The sequence below is a fragment of the Oreochromis niloticus genome, linkage group LG17 (assembly GCF_001858045.2).
Source record: "Oreochromis niloticus isolate F11D_XX linkage group LG17, O_niloticus_UMD_NMBU, whole genome shotgun sequence".
NCBI classification, from domain to species: Eukaryota; Metazoa; Chordata; class Actinopteri; order Cichliformes; family Cichlidae; genus Oreochromis; species Oreochromis niloticus.
The window spans coordinates 33,800,449-33,824,525 of NC_031981.2; the positions used below are offsets into that span (position 1 = coordinate 33,800,449).

The 24,077-nt window shown below is 40.5% G+C and overlaps 1 protein-coding gene and 1 long non-coding RNA gene across 6 annotated transcripts in view; one reads left to right on the plus strand and one right to left on the minus strand.

Annotated features, from left to right (window-relative positions):
• The window catches only part of ror1 (receptor tyrosine kinase-like orphan receptor 1), a 134,432-nt gene that overhangs the window by 98,471 nt on the left and 11,884 nt on the right, over positions 1–24,077 (plus strand). The window contains exons 3-4 of one of the 2 annotated variants that reach the window (XM_005457086.4): positions 463–753; positions 1,009–1,048. In XM_005457086.4, the coding sequence (XP_005457143.2) occupies positions 463–753; positions 1,009–1,048 (331 nt within the window). Of the gene's footprint in view, positions 1–462; positions 754–1,008; positions 1,049–23,233; positions 23,803–24,077 lie in introns of those variants that run through there. The other variant, XM_025899817.1, reaches the window with a different exon arrangement.
• LOC102078345 (uncharacterized) lies at positions 709–8,487 on the minus strand. Of its 4 annotated transcripts, XR_003214634.1 has the most exons (4): positions 5,877–8,487; positions 5,418–5,663; positions 5,185–5,234; positions 4,134–5,108 (listed from the first exon to the last, which is right to left on the minus strand). It is a non-coding gene; the product is annotated as an uncharacterized LOC102078345 (long non-coding RNA). The 4 variants fall into 4 exon arrangements; XR_266787.4 differs by adding an exon at positions 709–802 and having other exon boundaries at positions 4,935–5,663; XR_003214635.1 differs by adding an exon at positions 857–1,031 and having other exon boundaries at positions 4,935–5,663.

Sequence of the window (24,077 nt, forward strand, 5' to 3'; positions counted from 1 at the left end):
TTGTTTTACCGCATTTCTTTTTCACACAGCAGCATGTTTTATTTAATATCTGGCTCTGAGGTAGTATAGTAAGTGTTGTTTGATTTATGTCATCGTTCTTGGGCTGTGTAGTACAATTTTCTTGATTTTCTTCATTCATGGTATTGTTCGTACATATATATATGTAGATATATATATATATGTGTGTGTGTAGCAGGTATAGTAAATTGGCTTCAACAGGGCAAATAACAAAAGCCTGCACTTTGCACTTGTTTTTACTGCACTACAAACATCTTTAAGTACATTTAAAAAGAACAAAGAAAACTAAATTAATGTGTTAAAAATACACACATACATTTCATGATCTGTAAAGAATGCATGTAAAGGGCATTTTTCTTCTATTCACCTCCACATGATCACCATCTGTCTCTTCTTTCTCTCTCTCATATTCTTTTCTTTTATCCTACCTACACTGCCTACCAGGACCTCACTTCATCCGCCTTGATGCTCCCATGAACAACATAACCACCTCCGTGGGCCACACGGCCGAGCTTTTGTGTCGTGTCTCCGGAAACCCGCCACCCACTGTGCGCTGGCTCAAAAACGACGCTCCTGTGGTACAGGAGCCGCGGCGGGTCTCCTACAGGTCCACGCTGTTTGGATCACGCCTCCGCATCCGCAGCCTGGACACTACTGACACGGGATACTTCCAGTGTGTGGCCACCAACAGCCAGGGCTCTGTTTCCACCACGGGTGTGCTGTTTGTCAAGTTTGGTGAGAAGACTTTGTTACCAGTAGCATCTAAGCATCTGTGCATCTAAAACTGATAAAACAGCCAAACTTTTAAAAATTTACTGCCATCCATTTCCCCCCCCACCTATTTCTATTTCTTTTCCTAGAGATCTGGCTCCTCATAGCAGCACTCATCTCAGCTGATTCTTCTTGTAGCTGGCAGCTTGCACAGAGAAAAATCTGGGAACAATATTGTTTATCCTGTAGTAAAAAAATTCCCCTTGTCTTCTTTTCCAGATCCAGATCCGCTCCCTACGTCTCTGCCAAAAGAGCCCACGTAAGTCGCTTTTCCTCTAACCATTTTTCTCTCTGTCAGTCTATTCATAATGTACTTACCACAATACAAGAGACAGCTTCAGATGAGTTAGTTTGTGAGCAGATCCCAAACACAAATTGCAGATTATGAGAGAATTCCATTTTACATATTACTGGAGCTTTAAAACTAAAGAAAGACCTGCTTGTGCATGGGTCACAAGCACCTCGTCGGTTTAGGTTATTAAAACATGCAACTTGCAGGTCTTATGAACCAAAGAGATGATAAACACTGTAATTTTGTTTAATATTTACTCTGATAATCATTTTAACTAAATTAGTGTATGGAGCATTCCTACTTTATTATAAAGTCTGCACATGCAGTTTTGAAAGTGGAAAACACAGCGATGATTTGTATGTCCATCTACAGCAATTCAATGCTGGTTTGCAAAGAGCTACCCTAAGACGTCCTATAAAGCATATTCATTGAGTAATCACTCACTTTATAACAAGGCCTGGTCTGTAATTTTCCATTTTATTGGTACAGGTCTCATGGGGAACTAAATGAATATTTAATATGAGCCTTTAAAGCTCACATCTCTCTTGTTCTAGAAAGCTTTTCCACCCAACTGTAGACACGCACATGGTCCATATTTGAATATTTCAGTCCACGGTTTGGAATGTGGACTGTCGGGCCGTCACACACACACACACACACACACACACACACGTTCACGGTTTGGGGCCCAAAGCAGACACTGACGCACACAGTGCTTTGTCTCTATATATAGCATCTAATACACTGATTCTCATATTGGAGAAATTGGGTTACTTTACTTACACACAGAACAACTTTAATCAGAAAACCGGGTTTGGCTCATAATGTCAACAAATGCGAAACCTGTGCCATTCATTCAGCTTTAGAGGAATGTGAATAAAAACGATCCAGATCCATACCAGAATGCCCACGGTACATCACTTCACCAGTTTTATGAAATTGGACCTGCTATTTTTTTGTGTTGACAAAAAAAAATGCATTGAAAGCATTGATCTGATTTCGAGTCTATAATTAAGTTAGAAAGAAGACGTTCCTTAATGACAAGTTTGAACACCTCAGGATATACATCAATAACGATGGTGTTCGACAACTATTCACTAGCTGGGCCCACGTCCTCATTTTAGGTTTGACAGCGTTTTAGTAGGTAAAAGTGAATGCTTTGACATGAATTTAGCTGCGGTTTGAGGAAGGCCTCGAAGGGGACTGGCGACGGCTCCCGGGAATGGCAGATCCCCATGCACTAAATAGAAATGAAGAAGTTAAAGAACTGAAAACAAGGAGGGAGGGAGGGTGGGGCAGGTAAACGAGAATGAACAGCTTGCAGAACTGGGGGAACCTATATAGATGACAACCGGAAGGAGCGTGTTTGGAGGGGCGTTCCCGCTCCTGAAATTCCGATACATAATCTCCAATAGAATAGTTTCCAAAGGTAGCTGCATAATCAGAGCCCACCTTCACTAACTTCTGATGCAAACCCAGTCATTCTGCCCTGTAAGTGGGCCTTAAAATTTGACAGAAACAGCTGAGTTCAGAAAAGATCCAACCGAGTTAATAAAGAGTGAATGAATTCTGTCTTCTGGTGACCTTAGTCAATTACTTGAACTCTCCTTTAAATAATGCTGTCTAAAAAGACTTGCATATTTTGCAAGTGGTTTTTTGTTAAATGATACTTTACAGTCACCTAATTCGATACCAGCAGCAAAAGCACCCACAATGCCAATCCTCTAATATGAACATGCAAATAAAATTAAAGGAGGCCTTAAGTGGCAAATAAAAACCAAGCTCTACAAAATTCTTTAAGACAGCATCAAAAATACGTTCCGTAAAACATTTTCATGTTCTTGGCACTCTAACGCTGCCCAAATCAAAATTTTCTTTGTGTCTGGCACGCTTCCTTCGTTTTGTTTGAACGTCTCCCCGGTTATTGGATAAAACATCTATGAAGTCTTTTTCAGTTCGTTTGATTCTTGCAGGATCAAAGGAGACGAAGCTGGATGATTTCCCCCAATGACATTATGGCGAGGCTTGCTGCCATGTTCCATGCGGCGTCCTGTGAATCAAAACTGCTGGCACAAAGCGCATGTCAGACACTTACTATATCCAGTCACACGCTGGCATGAGCGCGTGCGCGGCCTCATGCGCGGCCTCGTGCACACGCGCCGCGCTCCCTCATAAAACATCTGTTTCTGCTGTTTCTTTTTGTTTACATGTTTTTTTGATGTCTTCCTGTGCAGCCAAATTACAGCTTTCACAGATGATGCAGTTGGTTCACAAAAGAATCACAATGCACTTTCTCAAGGGAAACATCAATAAAAAGGAGAAATTTCAAAGAGACTTTTGGCTTCGCAGTACTGTCGTGCAGCCGCCGGAAATAAACTGAAATGGAAAACTGAATGAGATTTCAAGTAGGAGGAAGTGATTTTAGCCTCCTGCTGCTTCATACTGACATTCACTCACCAGCCACTTCATTAGATACACCTTACTAGTATTTGATCAGACTCTCTTTTACTTCCAAAACTGCTTTAATTCTTGATGAGCAAAGCATGGCCGATTATACGATGCTATCACGTCAATATGGACCAAAATCTCTGAGGAATGTTTCCATGGCATTCCTAAAACTATGCTATGAGGGGATGGACATGGTTAGTAAGAAAACTAAGGCAGGCTGAGATATTTAAACAGCACTTAATTACTAAGGTACCTAATTTGTGCCAAGAAAAACCATAACACCACCAGCAGTTTGAACCATTAATACAAGGCAGGATAGAAAATTCTGACCATGCAGTCTGAGCGTTGTAGTAGAAGTTGAGACTCATCAGACCTTTGAACATTTTTCCAATCTCCTGTTGTCCCGTTTTGGTGAGGTTTTTTTTTGGGGGGGGGGGTTGCCTGTCACGTTTGGTGTCCCGTTTGGCTAAAGATTGTTGTCTGAAGGCCAAGAAAGATGCCAAGCGGCTTTACTTTACCAATTGGATCATCATGGCCTTGTCATATTGGTCCATTTGATTGACCTTTATTATAATTATGTATTTATTTGATTTGATTTCTGTTCTTAGCTGACAGGAGTGGAGGTCTTCTGCTGCTGTAGCCCTTCAAGGTTTGTGTTGTGTGATCAGAGATGTTCTTCTGCATATCTTGGGTATAACAAGTGTTTAGTTTAAATAGTTCTTTTTATTTTTTAAAACCTACTTTTATTCCTTGTTGTCGGTTGATTGTCACCTTATAGTCACAATGACAAAGTATCTTTCGTTACTTCTGCCTTCCCATGAGCCCATTCTTCGCTGCCCTCTAACGTCAACAAGGCATTTTCTTTTTTTGTGTGTCATTTTCAGACCATTCTCTGTAAACCCTAGAGATGGTTACGTGCAAAAATACCAGCCGATCAACTCTTTCAATCATGCCACGTTCAATTTACCGTTCTTCCCCATTTGAATGCTTGGTTTGAAACTAGCACTTGAACAGGTGTATGTTATTATAACTGGGACATTGCCAAACATTCCAGTTGTCACACAAAACCACAATTTTCAAGTATTCTAGTTAAAATACATCCACGTGCTATCTATAAAAGATTTATTTTCATTGTAAAAGCGTCATTTTAAACCATGAGGTTTCTGCTCGTGCATCATAGTCACACATCATTTTATGGTAATGTTTGTTAACGTTTATAAACTGCTTTCAAAGACTTTATACTAGTGATAAAATCCCCTAGTTTCCATCCAGAGTTATGTATAAGTTGACACAAAGAAAACTTTGATCCAGCAGAACACTGATCAGCCTGAGGCTTGAAAAGCTCATCGAGATAGCCCTTTAACAAACTAGACACATTGTACGCCATGGGTGTGGAAGAAATTACCTTCTCCTCGTCTTGTTTTCTTTTCTGTCGACTTTTAAAGGAAAGGGTTGCAGTGAAGCGGAAGCAGCACGAGCTCGAGTCATTACAGTCATTACAGGTGCCTCCTTTGACAGCAGTGGAGGTGCGGTGGTGGTGGGCTGCTGCTCATCATTAGTGTCACGGCCAGCTTATTAGCTGTAAAGTTAGGGTGGCAGCCATCAAGAAGACAAGTTCCCCTAATGATGACACTTGGTGACCTTTGGCCACTTACCTCATACCACAGCTGTTCAACAATCAAAACGTCTGCTCCTTTAGAGTTTTCTGAAAGACATCTGGTTTAGGAGCTTGTCAGTTTGTGTGAATTGTATTCATTTACCCTGCACTGTTTTGTTTTTTTTCTTTCACCTCCTGCTCCCAAGAAGCTAAAAGTGACATCGGTGTTCTAGGGAAGAATTATCTGCAAGTATTGCTCATAAATTTTGGGGAAAATTTCTCGCCACCCACCTTGTTGAACCTGAACGCAAACTTCAGGTCCTCTGTGCTGTCTTTGCTTCAGCCTGGGCTGAGATTTCCATCCCCTCTGAGCTGAACTAAAAAGTATACACTCTGTGGTGTGCAAAGGATTACAGTGTGTGTCCCGAGGGTTTGGTTTTTAGTGCGGACAGCCTCGAGGTTTCAGCTCACAATCCAAGCAGTTTGTGTTGAATGGAGCTGCCTGAGACCAGAGGAAGGAAGTGCAGTAAAGCAGGTCTGAAATTAGGGGGGGAAAAAGACACGTAGATGATTGAGAGAGGGAAAGAGACATTTTAAAGTTTAAAGCATGGCATTTTGGAATGTTAAAGGTTTGGTGAAATGAAGATATTTCAGGGCTTCTGTCTTTCCAGATGCCAACAGCTAAAAATGAGAAGCACCAACAGATAGTCAATAATTAAATATAGATGTGTGGCATGTCTGTTTACTTACTCTTTCTGTTTCTGTTGTTCCAGGTATTGAGCAGTGGAAACCTGAAATTTTTTTAATTTTCAGCCGAAACATTATACCAGTATTGCAACCCTCTTAATCGCAAATGTTGTCATTTTGGGATACTTTTGCTAAGAGTTGGATGAGATGAGTTACATGTACATGATGTCAAGGATCCACGGCACACTGCTTTGCAGCCACTCCGGTTAGGCAGCTTTACAGCCGCCTCTCTCCAGTGTAGTACACACAGCTCTCCTGTCAGGTCCCGCCATCCCACGCAAGTAGGGAAGGCATGATTATACGATGAAAATCAGCTGTGTCGGTCAGCCTTCCCCTGACGCCACCCCTCCCCTACAGCTGAGCCACATACCACACCCCACCACAGTGTATTTTTAATATTAACTTATCTGTAAATTAGTGTTCATCGGTAGTGCCTGTAATGTTATTTTGTCTTATGTGATGGATATATTGCACGAATCAGTTGCGTTTTCAAACACCAGCGAAGCAAGCAAGCGCCACTGCTCTAAGTTTTAAAAATTAGATGTAAAACATCAACGTAGCTTGCAGCCAATGCAGCCATTGCAGCCAGTGTAGATGGCCACCAGGGGGTAACTCATGTGGTTGCAACAGACAAGTGTGGGCCTAACTTGTCCGAGTGCAGACCAGAAATCCTTCACTATTGTCCAACAATAAAATCGCAACACAACAATATGAACTGTATTTTTGTTTTATAGTGATAAGCTGAAAGTGTTACTTTTGAGGCTTCGTATCTCTGTGTTTCCAGCTTTTGCTTTCACTTGTACAAACATTGTAGCTTTATATTTACAGCCATGCATGGTGTATTTTCCTCTAATATCTGAAAATATGCCTTCAGGTCCATCCTGTCATCTGTCCAAGTTAAGCTTCAACGCCTAATTGCTGTGACTTACTTTTGACTCACATCAAATCTAAAGCACTGATTCAGTCCACAGTCCATTATTATATCAGCAGTTAGCATAATTAAGAAGCAGATTAGTGTGTCAGTGCTCCTGCTTGACATTCTCCTCCATCTTCTCTCCACCTTGGAGATGTTTTCACAGAGCCTGCACAAACACAGGGAGAGGGGGGAAAAGTCTCGCCTGCCAAAATTAGAGCGCCCCAACTTTATTCATTCCCTTTTTTTTCTGCCTGTGCACGGAGAGTGGGGTGAAGGGAGTGAAAGACAAACACTGTTAGCAGAGTAGGAGGATGATGGCACCATTAACATTTGGGAGTTGCATGTTTTTCTTTGATGCCGGAGTCCAGTCGGGGTCGGGGGCGCTCAGGTGTGATTAGCTGCGTGAGCCGGTGTGACATTCAGATGTAAGCTACAGAGGCAGTTAAATACTCCCAACAAAAGCTAGCATCTAGAGTCCCCACGCTGCGATAAAGCAACCTAAAAAAGCGGAAGATGCAGTTATTTACTCTCTTTTTCTGTCTGCATTTGAACGAGACTCACATTAGGCTGAACCTGATCTTTAAATGCCTTTTTTTACTTGAATTATAATGTTAAAACACTAAAGGGAGGCACTGAATGCATGACTTGGAAGTTTGCATCATTCATACGGTTAAAGCAGCTGTAACATATAAAACCTGAAAGATTTTTGTGTTGGTGCCAAACCCACAGAGGTATCGCCCAACTCTACATTTCCTTTTAGTTCTGCAGAGCTTTGACCCAAAACCCACAGTACAGTTTCTGCATGGAAGTGAAAGGCACACAGGTGTGATTAGCAACTAGCAGACCAGATATTTTCCTCAATAGTGGTGGAGACCAAAAGCAGAGCTAAAATAATATTGATCATACATTTACTAGGTGACAAGAAACACAACTAACATAAGTTAAATGCTGGCGATGTTTTGTGTCTGCTGGGATGTTTTTTCTCTCTTCCTACAGATTGGTTATTTCCTAATTCCTTTTCAGATTTTCAGAAACAGCAGCTTATATATGTTTCCCCCCCCCCAAAAAAAAGATGTTGACTTACTGGATATACACGTTTTTAATCTGACAGAAGCAATAAACACACTTTACGTAACACAGCCGCCGATCCCCAAGTCTCTGTCTGTGTTTATAATACAGGGGTTTTCTCGCTGTTTGAAAAGATTAATAACACCGCACCCCGGCTGTCGAGGCTGTTTAAATTTCTCAAAACTTTCCCCCGCTGCTTTTCTCTCGGCGCTGGTAAAAAAAAAAAAAAAAAAAATGTTTAAAAAAATCACAAAAATGGCTGTTTTCTTTTTTCCTCCTTTCCCTCTCCTGTGCCTCCTTTCTCCTCAGTCCACTCTGTACCGAAGAATAAAAGAGAGACAGGTTTAACAGAGAACAGATTCTCTCGACTCTGTTTTCTCTGGCTCCTTTTTTTGGGGGGGGTCAGAGCTCTAACCTTTCTGCTCATTGCTTACACTCAGTCTTCCTTTCACTCGCTTCGACGTATCCCCCTTTTTAGGAAGTGAACGGTTGAACGCGCTCGATGAAGGACGCGCTGTGCTGGTTTACTCATCATTAGTGTCCATCAAGAGCTGAAAGTCTTTATTGTATCAATATTTTGTGTTGTAGTGAGTGTGTATATGTATATATATATATGTGTGTGTGTGTGTGTGTGTGTGTGTGTGTGTGTAATATCTTTATTTACTTTTTGTAAGCTTGCGATTATTTTGCCAGTCGATTTCTCGTTTACATGTAACTTGATGACTTGGAGTGATTGCTCCAATCAGGTGTGTTTAACTGTAATATAGTGTAAACACACATTCAGTCTTAACTTTTCCTGTATGTGTGTGCGTGTGTGTGTGTATACATACGTCCTCGGTATCTCAGTGTGCATGTGGCTGTGTGGCAAGAAACCAGCCAACACACTGTATAAGGCTCTGTAATTAGCCAGCTGTCAACACACTAGATTAAATTGACCTTGGAGCTGAGGAGACAACCGCCCGGAGGCGTGCTCCGCCTTTTAGCCTGCTGGCAATCCTGTTGTACACTCAAAGCATCAAAGGGTTAAAAAAAAAAAAAAAAATCCAGGAGCAATTTGACTTTGTATAGACGGGACCGTGGCGTGTGTGTGTCCCACCCTGCACGGTGCCGGGGCTGATTGACAAATTAGTTTGAGGAAGTCGTTTCCATAACGTGTAATGACTTGAAGATGCCACACAAAGTTGACGCTGTAGCTTGACGAGACTCGTGCGCCTGCAGTAATCAAAACAGACTGATTGAGCCCCTGAAACGTCTTTTCTTCCTCATGTAGAGCAGCTGTTATGAAATGTTTGTGCTTGCAATATCTGTGTAATTGGCATCGATTTATTAATACGGCTTGTAATTGCACACTTGATGTACGGCACTGTCTTCTAGGTGTGTTCTGCAAGCAGGAGGGGAGGATAAAGAGATGCCGTCGAGGGGTTTTTAATCTGGCAACGATGAGCAAAGCATGCAAAATTAAACCACAATTAAGCTTTTAAATTAAATAATTATTTAGGGAATCTATTACAGATTTTCAGCTCGCAGCTGTATCTTGCATTTCCCTCTCAAGATCTTCCAGCTCTTAGGCAACAAGAGACCGCAGTCACATAGTTTAATCAGTATAGGGCCATTTCTGTAGTGTGTTATCTTCTCAGTAAGCATTTCTTTTGAGTTTAGGCTCACCTATTGTCTTTGTGGTTACTAGCTTTTTTTTTTTTACTCTGACTGCAGTATTTTATGTGGTGCATTCACATTTTATCTGCTGCCTTCCAGTGAAACTCTGGGTAATTAAATTTTTCCACATATGAGATTGGCAAGTTTCCTTAGAAGTCTCTCTTGTTATTGCACAGCTACTAAGGTGCCTTATGATGAGTAGACCAGCCTGCTGAATGTGAATCTGCACCAGCTGGTTAACATAGCTTAGCATCAAAACTGAGGACAGGGAATGAGCCAGCCTGCTGCTGTCCAAAGTAAACAAAATCCAAGCTGTTTGTTTAATCCATTGAAAACACTGAAATGCATCAACTGCCTTCAGGACTCCCAGAAAGCACCACACATAACCTCCTATGACCCTACAATCTGGGTTTTGTTTTTTTAAATCACTTTAGCTGTTTTACAGATAACACAATCAACATATAAAGTGTGAATCTGTGGTGTTGGACAAAGCCAGGGTAGCTGCTTCCTTTATTTACGTCCTTATGCTAGCAACCCCTGGCGAGTCGCATTCAGCATACAAACGTTATTTCTTAACTTCAGGAAGAAGGTGAACATGATGTTTGGCTAACCGGTTGCCTTATTTGATATTAAAAAAACCCAAATGCATGCTAACTCTGAAACGAGGCACAAAAAGTGTCCTGTTTGTTCAGAGTGATATGCAGGCCCGCAATTTCAAAACCTCTCCTCCGCTCGCCCATTAACCCCTCAGCCCGCAGCATAGTGCATGTGCTGTTTTTGGTCACAATAGGCTCTTATTGAGACTGTGAACTTGTGTGCTGTATTGAGAAACCCTGGATTTTGGTTTCACTTCTTCGCACCTCGGTGCCAGTGTCAACACGGCTGCGGTTCTCTGATGCTGGCCAGGACTGATTATGATTTGCTCTACACCACAAGCATCGCACCCATTCAGACTGAGGGGATGACAGGCCCTCTCAATTTTTGGATGCATTTCTTCTTGACCACATGCTGATTTTCTCCAGCGCTTCAGACTAACACATGGGGCTCTTCTCTCTGTTTTAATTTTAGGAGTAGGGGGAACACATCTGTCACACTGAAAGTCTTTTTTCTTGCCATTCAGACTTGCCAGCAAATGGCTCTGTGAGTTTTCTCAACCTGCTTGCAGTTTAATTGGGGTAAGAGCAGTAGCTGGTGGACAGTCCTCATATTGCTTTATGTTTATCTGCCAAATGTGGGACATGAAGCGAGGAAACTTTCTTGGCAAAACGTATAAAAAGGTATTCTGTCCATGCTTGGGTCATTCCATGAAAGCCAATCAAATCCTCTAGCCTGACCCCAGTAAATTTAGTTTAGCTTAATTTTTCCGAATTACAGGCCTTTAAGGAGTAGCTTAAACTTTTAAGCTCTTTTTAAAAAAAAATTGTGTCCTTTTATCCAGTATTTGTGCTCCCACGCTTTATAAATACAGGGGATGGGCGTGTTAATTTCTCAGGGCAACAAACACACTTTTAGGTCTCTTAAAAACTGCTTTTATTTCTCACAAACTTTGACCATTAAAATCGTGAACCCTATCATAGTTTCTGTAAGAAAACTCATTCAGTTTAGTGTCTATGACATAGAGCAGGGGTGTAATACATAAGGCACAGGGACCAGAATCCCTAACAAAGAATAACAGGAGCAAACACTGGTCCAGATAATGGTTATGTGTTTTCTGATAATTCACTGGTGAAATTTTCAAAAATGGGCATTCTAGTTAAATGTTTAACAGTCACATCAACATGTCAGACAGCTGAAAAAGCAAGTTATAGCATATTAAAGGTCTCCTTTTTACCTGCATTTGCATATCAGGCTCAGCTTCTAGTCTAGTCGTCAAAACATAATCAGTAGGCGCTCTGATGCTTAGTGTTCAAATATGAGTGTGTTTACTGTTCCACTTTGAAAAACAAAGGTTGTTCTACAGGGACATTTTGAACCCCTGTACTTTGCATAGATTGGGGCCTTTTTCCCCACAAGTAGGCGTGCAAAAATGCACACTCACAAACCGAGTCAAAGAAGTGCCCACAGAGTTACTCTTACAAACCCTATCTCTCTCACGTGTTTAGTTAAGTCCTCGACGGGGCTTAATTGCCGTCTTGTTTGGGATTCTTTTTAGCATGGTGCTGATTGATTGGGGATCAGGGCCCTAATATGGCTCATCGGGGACGGGCCCTTTTGACATGCCCTGGTCCCAGAGCACCAGCGGCTGTTTGAAATCAGAGATCCCGCCACAGCCTCCCTCCCACAAACCTCAGCTAAATGCTGCCCAACACACACACGGGGGTTGCCATAAATTGTAGACGGCCTTAGCCATTAAAGCAATTTCCATTATTAGGCATTAGACGCGACGCACGTCTGTCTTTACACACATTATGAGTTTTCATACAACGGAGCTTTTGCACACATGCTTGGACAAGGCCCACTTCCTGTTTCCTGTTTCCCATGTTTCCTTGTGTTTGTGTGTTGGTGATCCCATTGGCAGGTCTGGTCAAGGTCAGACCTGGTAAAGTCTGTGTTTTAAGGTGTGTGTGTGTGTGTGTGTGTGTGTGTGTGTGTGTGTGTGTGTGTGTTTGTGAGAGAGAGAGAGAGAGAGAGAGAGAAAGAAAGATTTTGTGAATCACAGATTCTCCCTGAGGGTTAGAAGGTCTACACAGGGTATTTAGGTTTTCCCTGAACTCTGCCCTAAACCTCCCATGAACACACACACACACACACATATACTCTTTTGCACAGAAAAAAAGGCAACTGTATGCAGAGAAAGTGCTCTTTCTTTGCCCTTGGTGGTGTGTGATAGAAACAAATGGGCACAGTGTACGTTGTGTCTATTTCGAGGTTATATAGAGGCTTTTGTTAGCAGTTTAGATCGCTGTCCTGCGAGCGAAAGCCAGATGACATGCAGAATTTAATGTGATCAATGCAGTTTGCGCTGAGAGTGTTATTATCTTCCATCAGTTCAGGTCAGTTTATCAATCAGTTTAGCATTTATTAGTCCTGGCGCCCACCAAATTGCATGCATGTGACCGAATGGCATTCAGGGTTTTGATAAAGTCTCCTTTTCTGAATTCTCTTGAAAAGCTAGATGAACGCAACCTCACTGGACCAATTATACGGTTTTATTAGTGTCAGTCAGAGGCAGAGAGCCCAGATCACATATGTTTTTCTGTTTTGATCAGATTCATTCACTTCTGTGAAATGATGTCAAACTCATCTTAGGTGGGCCAAGAAGTGAAATCCATGGATAGGGTGAGGTCCAGTATGAGCAAATTTGGGCTTCTGGAGCTTGGTGACAAAACAGATTAAATTATGTTTCTTTTTCCAGCCTGTGTTCTCCTCTGTTTTTGTAAAGACTGTTAGAGATATCGTGTATGCCTCGAGTTTACACTGCTCCTGAACTTTAGGAATTTTAAAGTGGACTTTAGAAAATGCTGCTGACCCAGTCTTAGCATGAAATCTCTTAGTCTGTGTGGTGCAAAATGAGACACAGACACCCATGTTCATAACTGAGTCCTATGAGTCACAAATGAATCAATCACAAAAATCATTACAACTGGGATCGCATACCTTTATGATTTCACCCCTCCCCATTGCCATTGCTTTGTCTGACCACTGATAATGCTTTCTGTGGCACTCTGATACATTCTAATTATACACTTTGACACTTTCACATCATCGTCAGTCCAAAAAAACTAAAAAAAACAAAGCCTCCAAAAGTTAACCCACTCAATACATTTATTTTAAGTGTGTTAAGTGTTTTATATTTATATATTTATATTTTTTTTTATTTACACTATGTAGTAATATGTGGAAAAGCAGAGATATAACAGGATATCCATTTTTTTATAAAATGTTAGAATCTAAAAAAAAGTTGCATTTGCATTTGTTATTCAGAAAATGTTGAGGACTCGACCGCCTCAAGAAGAGCTACAGTGAAATTCTTTGCTATTAGGAGATCATTTTGACTTCATGTCTCCTGGTATAAACACAGAACTCAAAGAATTCCTATTTTAAATTGATGGGGAAATCCCCCAAACAGCCAGGAGGGTTGTTTTTGCGGCCAAGCCAGCAAACACTTTAAACAGTTTTCATCTGATATGACCTGTGATTCCATACATGCCATTTCCATGTCTAAGTAAACAATCAAATTAAAGTTAATTTAGCTAATGCTTCAAAATAACTCCCCAAATATGTGCCTAGTGGTGTTTCGCGATAGCTTGCTTCTAGAGGGACTTTGACTTTGTTATAATGCAGCTTTGGCTGATAAGCAGTTCGTGTAAGTCGGCGAGGTTCATGCATGCACAGAAACCTTTTGGTTTGTTGAAATACTGCAATGTTTCCTCCATCACAAAAAGGTTCTGTGAACATACACAAAGTTGCACATACGTGCACATATATCAAGCATATTGTAAATATATACGACAGCTGTGAGAGGGTTTGCCTGGCGCTTTCACCAAATGAATAGTTGTGTTTGTTTCTACGAGTGCAGCAGCCTTAACTTATCTTATTATTGGAAGGTTGGACCTGGAAGACAAGTCATATCCCTTAAAATACCTTCAGCAAAACCATTTTTGAGTTCTTATGTCCGTGTCAAGATTTGTGCTTTACACCAGTTGTCACACAGCAGGTGAATATTGTACTTTTATAGCTGACAGTGATTTCTGGAGCATTCCTAGAAGTGTTTTCTGTTGTACTCACATTCCTTAAGTTTGGTTGTGTGCTTTAGTTTCATCAACAGATTGCTACTTGCCTGTAGTCGCCAGGAACTCAAAGACAAAATGCCTGAATTCTCTGAATATAAAATGTGTCGAGAAACAGCAATATGCCTGATGTGTATATCAAAGGAAAGGGGTTTCCACCCGATCACACTGGGTAATAATTGTTCATTCTGTTTGGTATTCATCCTAAAAAGGAATTTATAAAGTGAACCAAAGATACATTTGCAGTGACTGGGATCAAAATCAGGTATTGTGCATATAGATTTCTGACACTTTTTACTGCTGTTTCCTTTTAACTGCTCTTACTGCAAATTTTAGCACAGGGGATCTGGTCTTCATTGTTAATCAAACATGCTACACCTTTCTTCACTCTATCACCTCCTACAAGGACAAAGAGCCAAATTCAACACCGCACCCGGGCTGAATATATCCAGCAGTAAATTAAAAAGAGCCTGTAAAAGAAAAGAAAGAAAAAACACATGTCTATATGTATTTTATGACATCTGTTATCAACATGCAGTTAAAGAGTATCCCTTTTCTCAAATTTATTTCTTAGACTATCTTTGTAACCCCCAGAACAGTGTTTAAAGTCACAGGCTCAGTTATAGCTCCCTGACATTTTCATTTCACTAGTACATCACAAGAGCCGTGTGATATGTTTTTGAATATCTTTTTGAAAGGGTTAATGATGTTAGGGTTTTTTTTAAAAAATTACCTCTACTGCAATGTAGTAGAGATACTACATCTCAGCAAAAAATGTAAGTTTCACCTTCCTTTTCACCTGAAACCTTTCTACACATGCAGCCGACCACATGCAAAATCAATTATATCCCCACCAAATTTCTTAAAGTATTGTATCGCTCATAAACATTTCTTTAAGTAATGACATTTTGCTATGCTGTTGTCCAGTCTTATTTTAAATCTTCATCCTTCCAGTTATCAAAAAAAAACCCCTAAAAAGTACTTTCAGCCCAGTTTCAAAATGTCAAAATTACTTTTTTTTTGAAGAACCAACTTAACTTTGTATAGCACAAAAACTGCTCTCCTCAAGGTCACAAATAACCTCTTAACATTAGATAGACGAGAGAGTGCAGTTTCAGTTCTTTTAGATATAACTGTAGCATTTCATAAAGTAGATTACAAAATGTTATCCTAAATCATAGGTTGGCATGAGGGACACTGCACTTGGTTTAATTTGTACCTTTTAGAATGGTAACCTTTTGAGGACCAAAGGTCACCATTCATCATCTACACCTCATGCTAGCTGTGGTGTGCCACAAGGCGCAATTTTAGGTCCTGTTTTATTTTCCACTTATTTGGAAATAATATTTTATTATTTGGAAATAATATTTTAAATAATATTTTTAAAACTAAGTGCTAATATTTTAAAAGCTAAGTCTTACTTCTTGTTCTTGACTTCCTTGAACAATGATTCTGTTACATGATGATCATTTGCTTGTCCTTCTTCAGTCTTCTTGTTTGTCTGCCTCCAGTCTGTCTACCCGTTGACCTTTCTGCTTTGCACTTCTGTCAGATCACTTTGTAAACTGTTTTTAAAGGTGCTATATAAATAAAGTGTATTATCATTTGTAAAGCTATTTTTTTTCCGTGGGAATTGCAGAAAATGTATCCAGTGGACAAAGGCATACAGTACATACTGTCAGCAGTTCATTAGAAGCTTTGTTTAGTTACAGGAATGTCAGTTAAGGTGGATGTCCTTAAACTGAACATAAGTCTTTTTGTGTGTTTTCTCTGTCATACAGTCCCCAGTGTGTTTAAAGATGGATTATTTATGAGCTTCACTGTACAACAGTGTTACCTTTCTCCGTGTCTTTTGTGATTCTTACTCGCTCTCATCAAGGATTATTCCAGTTTCCTCAGGAAGCTGTGCTTGTGTTCAAACATGCACATTCTTGTTCCTTAAGCACCGCCAGTAGCCAGTTAGCCAAAACATGTGTCCTCCTGTCTTTTTTAAGTGTCTGTCTTTGTGTGTTCAGATTGGGATCTGTGATCTAGGCTATAAGCTGTCGTAAATCATGCACAAAAGTGTGTGTGTGTATATATCTGTGTGTGGAGGGTGGGGGGATAGAAGCAGGTTTGCTGCTGGCAGTCTTGTTCCACTGTTCCTTATTTTCTGCTTTCCTTACTTTTCTCGTCATTATTGTTTCCACGCGGATGTTTGCCGGCAGCCTGGAGTCAATTCAAGGAATGCTATTAAGAAAAAAAATAAAGTCAGGAATCTTTTTGCAACAGAGATGGAAAACAAGAATAAAATTTGTAATAGCTCTCCGGGGGGAGAAGACTTACGAAAATAAATTACGAACTGATGTATTTGTTATACTCAACTGACAGTTTGGAATTCAGAGCCCTAATTTTTTGTTACATGGAAGTCAAACATTATAAGGCTGTTTTTCCCATTTTGCTGGTCCTTCCTGCTTAAACGATTTTAGCTGTTCTGAAAATTATCAACATTTCTATTTTTCAGATATCAAAGCTGCCAGGTTCGTTGTATTTTGTATTTTATTAATCTTTGACCCTCCTCTTAATGTTCTTCATCACACTTTTTCCTCTACTTTCCTTTGCTTTGGGTTATAGTTTTTGCTAAGACGTTCAAGTGGCTATTCAAGCGAAAACCCTCCAGCCTTCTCCTCCTCAGGCAGCAAATTCTACTCTGTGACCCCTGAGCTCTGTTTGTTTGTATGTATGCGTCTGCTGAAAAACCACTGGGTTTATGTCAGGCTTAAGCAGACATATTGCCTCCTATACTCCTAATTGACAGACAGATTGACACCTTCACTGCCCAAACCCTCCACCCTCCAGGACTTCTGAGTCCTTTCTGCCCTCTGGGAAAGTGATGTCACCAGGTCAGGAGTTTTGTGAGGAGTGACGGGATTGATGTCGGGGCCTTTCCTGCATGTTGAACTCTTAGCAGAGCGCAGCGCAATATCTATATCTGGGAGTCATTTTTGCGTTATTATAGATAAGATCAGTATCTAAGTTGCATTCAGTGAAGTGTTTACAAAAATAATTTTCTAGGTTTTATCTCATTTCAAGAGTTATTCAAACAGGCAGTTTAATGAAAGCTTTAGCTTTTACTTTTCAGAGCCACTAATCACTGCTCTGGCTTTTTAGTAAAAATCAGTTGAAGTATGTGCAAGAATTCTATATTTGGCATTAGCAGAGAAACAAAGACTGTGATTGTAGACTATGTTCAGACCAAGTGATAAGCAATGAGACTGAAAAATGAAGCCAGAGTAAAAATATTCAAAGGGTCAAAGCCATTGAGTAAGTAACTTTATGTAGGAATAATTCTCTATTTTGTTGTCCTATTTCATTGTTTTATACAAACAACACTCATCTTCCATATTCATTGACACAAAGTTGCTCTTGTAAAAGAGGAAATCTTTTCAAAGTGAAGTGCTCCACAGTTTTCCAAAATGTCTGGTTTTGATTCTTTGGCACCTGGTCTCTTCAGAAGTGTAGCCTTTTCTGCTGGTCAGTGGAGCACATATGCTACACTTTAAATATGACTCATTAGGAGAAAAATTCTAATGTCTAAACCCTGGTTACAGTCGCAGTGAGATAAATATCTAGAAAGAGAGAGAGAGAGAGATTTTTTTTTATATATGTTAGCACATAATTAGCTGGTGTCTGTTTCCACTGCATCATTAGTTTAAACTACCTAGCATTAGCTCACACCTTATATGGTCACTCCAGTGTTTGGTTACTTGTCTCTTAAAAGGCCATGGAGGCTCCAAAACAGTAGTCCCCAAACCAAACCAGTGACACATCCATGTTTTATACACTTTGCCTTAGACCCACTGTCTGTGTGCTTAGTGCAGCCTCCCCATTCATTTAAATGATACCAGACTGAGTGGGTAGCTAGGGAGGCAGTAAAATAACAGCTGGATCATCTGTAAACGGCAGACACTGAATTCCCCATTTGTACTGTTTACCCCGTTACTGTTTATATTAATGCTGTGATACAAAACCACAGAAGAAGAAACCTTCTTCCTCGTAGTATTATAAAGCTTCATTCATGGTTTTGGCACCCAATAAACCCTCATACTGATGGCTATATTAATCAAGCTTAGCATTCAGTTTCGACCATACTACCAAAGTTTTGCTATGCTGGATGGAAAAAAACTGTGATTTTGATTTCTTTCGGAGAAGCCTCCTTATTTTTTTTCCCCTTTTTTTAAATGCACACCAGCTCAAATTAATCCCTCATGTTTGTTCTTACATCCTTCTTCTCTTAGCGCTCTGTTAGGTTCCTTCTCTCTGACAGAAGGCTCTATTGTTGCAGTCAGTGAGCAGCAGTAATATGAGGACCAAGAGGGCCTTCTTTCTCCATTGTATCCTGATGCAGTGCCTCAGTTTGCCCTCACTTGCTGTTCATTCCCAGTGTGGTCACGGGCCACTGGCAGCCACAGATCCCAGTCAGCCTCAGCCTCTGGTGGCCGTTTTGGCTCCCTGTCAGTAAGAGATCATTACACAGCTCTACTGTGATAATGAAATCATGAGTGCATGCCAATGGAGAGAGCCCAACATGTAAATCGCCAGCTTGCAGCCGTTGCTGACAAATGCGTGTATATTTCACCTGCTGCACAGAGAAATTGAAAAACTGAGACTTTGATGTCTCTCTCCAGACGCACAAGTGCCATCTGATTTGTTGTTGGGCATCTTTAATCTGTTGCAAACATGCATAGCATCTAACAATTTGCAAACAGTTGTAATTCATGAGCTTTACTGGGCATATCCAACCAGTCACCTTCTTTTCTGACTCTCAAAAATTTGTCATGTACTTTTTTAAACTTGGCTTTAGATGATTTGCACATCATTGCACTTTGGTTTGTTTTACATTTTACACAATAACATGACAATTATGAATTTATGCAATGTAATATGTATAATGGGCTGGTTATACCTCCTGATTCTGTCAAAGCATTTATTATTCCTGTCAAACCAGGAAGAGAGTGATTAAATAAAAACAAGTTTAGGGGCATCGCTAATCAGGATACAACAGCTGTGACCTCATGCTGCTAGCAGCTCATCTCCTCTTCACTCAGCACCCGGAGCAGCTAATGGAAACAAAACCCTAAAATCTAAAGTGTCTTCAGGATTTCCCCTCCCCCTTCTCATCATCCTCAAATCCTTTTCTTTCCATAGTATGCTCCAACAAAGAGCATTGAGATTCTCATCCCTTTAACCCCACAAATCAGCACAAACCCATCATCACAGACTTCTTATGGGGAAACACTCGAGCTTATATCCTCAAGGCTTAAAGGTTTCTTTCATTATCAAAACCCTACACCACAGTTTAATCCTCAGATGAGACTAAGACGAGGCCGCTTGTCATATTCTGGAGTAAAGAAAGTGTGTGCTAATTCGTGTCACAGCCTTTTTGAGCTGTGTTCATGTTCTGTGTTCATTGGTCGGACAGTTATCTTCACTGCCATGTGTCCCACTGACCAATAAAAGTCATCACGGAAAAGCTGATAAGAGTGAAGACGAGTCATCACGTTGGAAAGTGGAACTGGGAGAGTTTACGGGGTCTGTGGAAATACTGAGAACTTTGGACATTTTGATGAATATGGTTAAAAAAATCCAGCTGTTTTGCCAGATTGAACAACTTATTAGAGATATTCAGAGTTGACTCAACATTTTTTAACATTCTTCCTTAACTGAAAACTCTCCCTTTCCTGATAATTCTATGTTTGTGTTAAACCACAGCCCTTAAATCCCGGAACGTGTCTGTGTCATTGTACTGATGTTCTGACACAGTATTAGTCAAGAGATCAGCGAGAAGACATCAAAACGAGCCCGCTCCATCCTATCATCAGTTTGTGGTTTATATGTTTCATTGTCCAAGCACGTGTGTTTCTGCCTATGAAAATCTAAAAATGTACAGTGCAAAGGTTTTGAGCCACTTGTAATTTCTTTAGAATTTACTTCCAGGAGCCAAACTTTCTTGTGATGTTTATTAAAGTGGTCTTGAGCAACAATTCTCGGTGCTTGTTCACAGTTGTTTGGACATTGGCTGTTTTTTCACTTGTTTTCAGTCTAGTCCGTGCACCTGACCAGTTCAAGCAACTGAATGCTGACCTGTGGCTTGTTCAAGCATAAAAAGGCACCTTACTCAAGTGATGAATCATTGTTATGTCAAAACATAACCGAAAACTTAGCAAGGTACCAATTTGAAAATGCAGCCTGTAGCAATTGTTCCCATTTCTTTAGTTGAAGCAACATCCAAAGAAAAGCTTAAATGGCCTTCAAGGAAAACTATTCCTGAAGACGACTTAAAGAAATTCTAAGAAAGCTGCCAAAGGGAATTCAGGCAGTGCTGAAGAATAAAGGTGGTCAAATACCAAATGTTGACTGTCACACTGCAATTGTACAAACTCTGTTTTTGCTTTATATACTTTATTTGCATGTAGGTTTGCACATGTTTCAATATATCGCTGCACCTATTTCCAATTTTGCTAGCAAAACATAAAGAAATTTGAGGTGGCTCAGGACTTTTGCACAGTATTGTAAATATGTCCATGTTCTTTTCCTTAGTGTTTGTACAGTCATAATTTCTGATCATATGAGGATACATTCCTAATTTTAGTTTACAGAATGTCTCCAGAGCTGCCGTTTGAGTCTGAGGGCTGGTTTACCTCATTGGTTCAAATTAAAACATCTCAACACCTATTAGATGGATTACCATGCAATAATATGCAGATGTTGGATTATGTTACCTTATGTATTTGACAATCTCCTAGCACCACCGTGTGGATTTACATTTGGGATTTCGAGTGAGACGTCCTGAAAACATAAAGAAGAGTTACCTTGGTTTTTATAACAGTGCCAAAATAGTTAGTATGGATAGGATCACCAGTCTTGTTCTCTTATTGGATGCTTTCAAATTCATATAAACTCACCTGCCATTTTATTAGGTACACTTGCTCATTAACAAATAACTAATCAGCTAATGACATGACAGTAACCCTTTAGCCATGCAGACACGGTCAAGATGAGCTGCTGAAATTCAAACCGAGCATCGGAATGGAAAAGAAAGCTGAATGAAGACTTGTGGCATAGTTGTTGGTGCTAGATGTACTGAAACTGCTGATATACTGGGATTTTGACACACAGCACTGCCAGATCTCAGTCCAATTAGAGCACTTTTGGCATGTGGTGGAAGGGGAGAAAAATCTGCAGCAACTGCTTCATGCTATCGCGGCAGTATGGATAAAATCTCAGGGGACTTTTTCAGCACCTTGCTAAATCTGTACCACCAAGGATTAAAGCAGTTTTGAAAGGACGGTTGTAATGGGGTCCAACCAGGTAATAACAACATGTACGTAGGTGTTTTTGTACTTTCATTCTTCAACAACTATCCATCCATCTGACGTCTTCCATTTGTCCAATTCAGGGTTGCTTCATGTAGCTCACATGAAACATTTTAAGTTGTTCCATTTATATCCATCTATTTGTTTGTTTATTTATTTATTTTTGGTGTGAAAAAAGTAAATAAATACTTGAATCATATATGAATCGCATGAGTTGAACTCTATATCTTTTCTACACACCTATTCTGCAAATGTGTGGAGTCAAATGTCCATGAAAGGCTAGCATTTACCACACAGGTGTGAGTCTCTATTTAATACTGTGGATGTGAACCTGGGTGGTGGGTGGAAAAAGAACATGGCTGCTCAGCAAGCTCTTCCCTGAATAAATAATGAGGTCGGAAAAAATGTAATTGGACAATGCATCAGTGTCTTCAGCACCTTGTTTAGGCTCTGTGGTGAGGCTCGTCTTTCTGTTTATATCTGGATTATAGATCGAGTCTGGAACGGAGAAGGCTCCCTTTGTAATTAACTGTTATAAAACATTATACAGAGGGCCCGTGGCGTTAGTGTGTAAAATCAAAGGCCTGAACAGCTATTCACTGTTTACACAAATAGCAACCGCACTTGGCTTTCCCCTGCTTAGGGATAGCTTACACTGACACACACAAACACATGAGAAAATAAATGGACACAAAAACACAGAGAGAGGTTTTCGGAAAACCTCAGATGTCTCACAGTGATTAGGTTTTCGTAGATGTGTCTATCTCTCTTCAAACATACTGTTATCCATTCCTGCCCTACCAGACGAGATGCTTTAATCAGCTTCTTAGACATGGGCTTGGAAGCTACATTGATTTGGAAACCAGTGAAAGAAGCTAAAATACAGGAAGCCCAGTGAGGGCGACTTGGGATTCGAGCTGAGCCGCTTTGGTTTAGGGCGTTCTGACTTGCAGTAGTTATAATTTGCCCGCGGGGATCTGGCTGCACTGCGGTGGATCGTCTCCTCTCCCTTGTCATTTGCTTGTCTGTGTGTGGCTTCATGCTAGTGTGGATGTTTGTGTCCACCGTTCTCTGTGACGCACAACCAAACTAACCTCTGGGCTGCCTGGACACACTCCAGCCCTCGCTCTTTATCCCGTTTGTGTTTGTTTTCTCATGCCAGAGCTACCTTTTTTTATGTTCCACTTCATTACGTTCAAAAATGGCAGGAACTTAACCAATTGTAAGTCTCTCAAATGATTCAATTATTCAGTGGTTACTTCTTACAATTACCAAACACATCCTTTACTGCTTTCACCCAAACACAGGCAGCTCTTCCCCAAAAGGGTGAAAAACATCCAAAGGAGTATCAGTTTGTGCGTTTGCGGCTTGTTGAAGGGGTGCTAAGCCCTCTGCAGGCCCACCGCAACATGAAGTCATTATTACTGCATATTTTAGTAGGAAATTACATATTCCGGGGATAAAATCTGTTTAAACCTGCATTAAGTTGTAAAGTTACCCTATCTCTGAGGAATCGGCAGTATGCAGACCGCTGCCCTGGTAGTGTGTGTGTGTGTGTGTGTGTGTGTGTGTGTGTGTGTGTGTGTGTGTGTGTGTGTGTGTGTGTGTGTGTGTGTGTGTGTGTGTGTGTGTTTGTGTGTGTCCATGTCTGGAAAGCCCATTTAAGATCTGCACAGACAGGGAAAGGGGGTTAACTGACCTTGGCCCTTCAGTCACTTAACACTCCACAGAGAGAGGGAACCTACTGACCTCACACTCACACCAAACCAGGGTGGGGGAATGTGTGTGTGATTTTTACAGCTTGTGGAGTAAAATTAGCGCTTTTCGCACTTTGTATCGGCTCTTGTAAACCATCCAACTCTCATTAGCAAAAGTGACGTTTCTGTAAAGCCGTAATAAAAGAATGATGTGCAAAAGAAGTAGAGAAGCAGTTAAATTCTTACTAGGCTGCTACACAATGGTGTTTTTTAAACCCTATATATGGTGGCCCTGAAAGGTCAAACAGACTGCAAGTTAGGGAAACACTAAGTAAATAAAAAAAAATGTAGCAAAAGCATAGAAAACACAACGGAAGTTAAATAAAAAACACAGAAGTAGAGAAAACAAAATCCAGAAATGTTTCTGGGGACACAATAATGTGATGGACCAGCCACAGAAGGGACAGAAACCAAAACATACGGAGGACTGAGGCGTCATTAAAAGCAGTTGAGGATTCATCAGTGTTATGTATTATATTGTTGTTTTAATTGCACACTTCGTATAATACTGTAGGTATTTTGCTATTGGCCATTTACTGTTGGCTTCTGTCACATTATTGTCTCCCCAAAAACACTTGTGTGTTGTTTTGTGATTATTAGCAACTTTTTTCTATTTCTATTGGGGTTTTTATTCAGTTTTATTTTGTGTGCTTTTTCAGCATTTTTCTATTTGCTGGTGTTTTCATAAGTTGCGGCCCGATCGACCTCTCGGGGCCACCTTA